Source organism: Pholcus phalangioides, unplaced genomic scaffold, assembly GCF_987345545.1.
Source record: "Pholcus phalangioides strain wild (caught in Gottingen) unplaced genomic scaffold, Ppha-v1.0 ptg000024l_1, whole genome shotgun sequence".
Taxonomy (NCBI): Eukaryota; Metazoa; Arthropoda; class Arachnida; order Araneae; family Pholcidae; genus Pholcus; species Pholcus phalangioides.
This window is the reverse complement of record NW_028301616.1, coordinates 7,934,872-7,938,966: the sequence shown is the minus strand read 5'-3', so window position 1 is coordinate 7,938,966 and position 4,095 is coordinate 7,934,872. Positions and strand designations below refer to the sequence as shown.

At 39.3% G+C, this 4,095-nt stretch overlaps 1 protein-coding gene across 1 annotated transcript; it reads right to left on the bottom strand.

Annotated features, from left to right (window-relative positions):
- Window positions 1-307: 307 nt before the first annotated feature.
- LOC149068668 (proteasome subunit alpha type-1-like) lies at window positions 308-1,399 on the bottom strand. Its single transcript, XM_089250432.1, has one exon. The coding sequence runs from the start codon at window positions 1,245-1,247 to the stop codon at window positions 426-428; it is 822 nt and encodes a 273-aa protein (XP_089106558.1). The 5' UTR covers window positions 1,248-1,399; the 3' UTR covers window positions 308-425.
- Between the last annotated feature and the right edge of the window lie 2,696 nt (window positions 1,400-4,095).

The following is a 4,095-nucleotide window of genomic DNA, read 5'->3' as shown; positions in this document are numbered from 1 at the left end:
CCTAGAGACCCTACTACGCGAGATGTGAGGGCTTGGCTCCTAAGATATCCAAGTAGCACCTAATTTATTTTTTTGATTTGTCAAGCTCTAACGTAGAATTATCATTAAATTTCAGTTAGCAAGAATAATGTTGATTAATAGCCAAATTATTGCAGAACTGTGATTGAAACTATTATTCTGTCAGTATTCTTATTCGACAGTCATCTCATCTTTGAAAAAATGTAAAAAAAATATTTTATGCATCTATATATTAACATGGAGTGAGGAAATATTCTGTGACTAATCAACATACATTTAAGCATAGATATTATTTTTCAAAATTTATTCAGTCAATCCCTTTCCCTTAATTTTAAATTACAAGATAATGTGACCGGAAAAAGTAGGAATTTAGTTTGAATGAAAAACACAAGAAAGTGAGGATAACATCAGTCAACGCTCATCGCTTCATCTCCACCAGCGGGCTTGGGTTCTGTGTCATCCTGGCCATCATCCCCTCTTTCGCCACTCTGTGCTGTACGTCTCGACCGCTCCTCAATGGTCAGTAGATCCAGATAATCGACAATCTTATCATCCTCGTAGACCTCGAAGTCGTGTCCTTTGCCCACTATGGCGATGGCAACATTCTTCGTGGACAGCTCTACCTCGTTCGGTAGACATTCTCTCAGGGCACGGAGGCCGTGGCGAACCAATTCCTTCAGGTTAGAAGATTCGAACTCGTCCAGGTGTTTCTCTAGGTAAGTGCGGGCAGACTGGGACCTGGCCCCGATGGCCATACACTTGCAGTCAAAGTAGTTGGCCGAAGGGCACGTCTGGTAGATGTGCGGGCCTTGCTCGTCGTAGCCGGCGACCAGGAGGCCGACCCCGTACGGCCGGCGGTCGTATCTCTGGGTGCAGGTCTGCATCTTGTTGCCTAGACGACCGACGAGACGGCTGACCGGCAGCGGGTCGTCCCTGGTGAAACGATGGTTGAGGCATTCGGATCGCATGAACTTGCCCAAGAGCCTGGCATCGGCTGTCAATCCGGCTATGGCCACTCCGACGTGGTTGTCGATGGGGATCACTTTCTTTTGATGCGCTGACAGCTCCGACGAGGCCCTCTTCAAGGCTACCAGGACGGCGTGAGTGCTGTTCTTGAGCCCGATGGTTGCCGATCCTTGCTTCACGGCCTCCATGGCGTACTCCACTTGATGCAGACGTCCCTGGGGACTCCAGACAGTGACGTCGTTGTCGTATTGGTTCCTGAACATGTTCTCGACAGGAATTTAATCACTAGGGACAAAAGTAATCGACAGCAATCACAGAGAAACAATTGAACTTACAAAACAGACGAGTCACGATCACAGAGAGGATGGCCGGTTGTTTTCAGACGGGCAACCCGTTCGTGATCCGTTTAAACGAACCGGCTCTTTTCAGCGAGTGAAATATATGTGTTCGGGTTTTCCGCTTTTTCTTTATTTTTCAAATCAGAAAGTTATGTAACCATACATCCCGTAGATTAGAGTAACTTGAGCTTGGCGTTCCTGAGATTGGCAAAAGACTTGAGTCGAGTCAAGTCAATGTTTTCGAAAAGTATGGGGTGGGGGGGAGGTGTCCTCAAAAATGACTAGACCATGACAATACCTTCTAAAACCTTGCTCTAGAAGGTGTTGACCATGACCGCACGAAAGTGCTCGCGTAGTCGTCCAATCAGAGACGCTCTCATCTCTATGTTTTGTGGTAACTTTGTTAAGGATAGGTTACCATCTTCCTGCCTACAAATTGTTGGTGATTTTTAGAATTTCACGCCAACATCACCATGACACTTTATGGTAAAGCAATTTGTTTCGTATTGTAGAAATGTCAACGATATCTTTGCCAAGGAGAGCTAAATTTCAAATAACCACCTTTTCTCTTTCATCTTTACTAGACGTATTGCTGATGTCGCTATCCTCCATTTTTTCGTGCATCAATGTTAAAAAAGTCAATAGATAAAGCTTTAAAGCTTTTAATTGATGGTGGATTGATGCTTGGAGTGATATTGGCGTGAAATTCTAAAAATCGCCAACAATTTGTAGACAGAAAGATGGTAACCCATCCTTAACAAGGTTACCACAAAACATAGAGATGAGAGCTCCTCTGATTGGACGACTACGCGAGCACTTTCGTGCGGTCATGGTCTAGTGTGCGAGAGAAGCACTAGAACAAAGCCGCTTGAAAGGTAATGCAGCTTTACACTAGAATGGTAAAGGCTTAATGCAGCTTCCCAAGTAGCACAAAGATATAGATCTATATCGTAAAATTTCAGTTTCCAATATAGATCTATATCGGGCCACGCTGTCGTTCTGGCTAAAAAAGGCATAGTCGGAGATAAATAGATCTATATCGTGAATGTGATATATTCAAATACTTCAAATTTTGGACGATAGATGGCGCCCTTTCGGAAGAAAATAATTAAAAAAAAAAAAAAGTGTAATTATTTGGAGGTAGGTGGATTTGGAACCATGTACCCTGAACTCTTCCCATCTCTAACTCCGTATCTTACCAACCCACCACTACAGCACCGGTTACAATTTCTTATTATAACATTAAATTAGAAGTAATCTTTTTTTTACTTGTATTTTCAATCAAATTTATTCATTTTCATGTATGCACAAAAATTACAAAATAGAAATTGTGAGACATATTTATCATTTTGAGGCAGATAATAGAAAAATTATATTATAATTGAGGAAATTATATATAATACAAAAAACACAAGAAACAAATTAATGTATTGTGTAGTATATCATTTATTTAAAAGTATTAATTTATATGCTAATAAAACAAAAAATACAGAATAAAAAATATACATCACAAAAGAGTTAAAATTCTCAAAGTATGGTAAAAATGAAAACATCAAAGGAAAAAAATTAATAATTTTAAGAAAAACACACATACAACAAAAACAAAAGCAATTTTTTTAAATTAAAAAATATGTGCAATTATAAAGTGGCAATTAAAGTTACGGTGGATAAGTTCTCGCTCCTTCTAAAATACCAACATCTACGATGTAAAACATACACAGTAAGGATTCAATTATAACTGACGAAATGATTTTGATATATCAACATAATTTATCCTATTAAAATCAAAATTTCATATGAAAAATTCAAACGTTTTTAATTTCAATTCAAACAAAAAATTGTACACTCGACTTTAAATTTTCTCCAAATTTTTATTTCAAGGCAATACTTTTATTTAAAGGCACACAATATGGTGATATATCAGCATATTGTGTATCTGATATATATCTTTGTCAGGTTCACGATATAGATGTATGTCATGCTCAGGATATAGAGCTATGTCGTCTTTGATAGATCTATATCAGGTCTATATCGGGAATCTGATATAGATCTTTGTCAGGTGCACGATATAGATTTATGTTTTTCAAACTATATTAAAATAATTTATTGTCCCAAGTTGTTGTCCTTCAAAGTAGAGATTATTCACATGGAATCAAATACATATTCGGCTGAAAAATTAAAGATTTGATCAATTAACATCATAAATAATTTGCACCATATAAGACGAGATAGTTCTATATCATAGTTATGACATCTGATATTCCTCTGACATTTCGATATATAACGATATGGTCCAAATATTGTACTATATCGTTGTGCTACTGGGGTTTGCACTAGAATGAACGGGCGGGCCTTGAGTAATCCATGGCGGTCCGTCGTACTTTAAAATTGCCGTGATAATCACTCCTCCAATGTAATATAGCATCGAAAAAAAAAAGGCAAAACTAACTAGACATTTCTCCAAACGAGCAAAACGTAAAAATCATATGATACCGATCAACCGCATACGCCGTCGAAAGGCTTCCAGAGCGGATCACCGGTCAACCACATACGCCCTCAAAAACTGCCAGTGATGATAACCGATCGACCGCATTCTCCACCAAAAGAAAACTTCCAGTGCTGATCACCGCCGGTCAACCTCATACGCCATCGAGAGGCTTCCAGTGAGGATAACTGATCCACCGCATACTCCATCGAAAGGCTACCAGGGATGATCGCCCAACCATCTGTTTCATCCACCGCAATGTTCCAGCGGTGTTCCAAGGTTATTTCG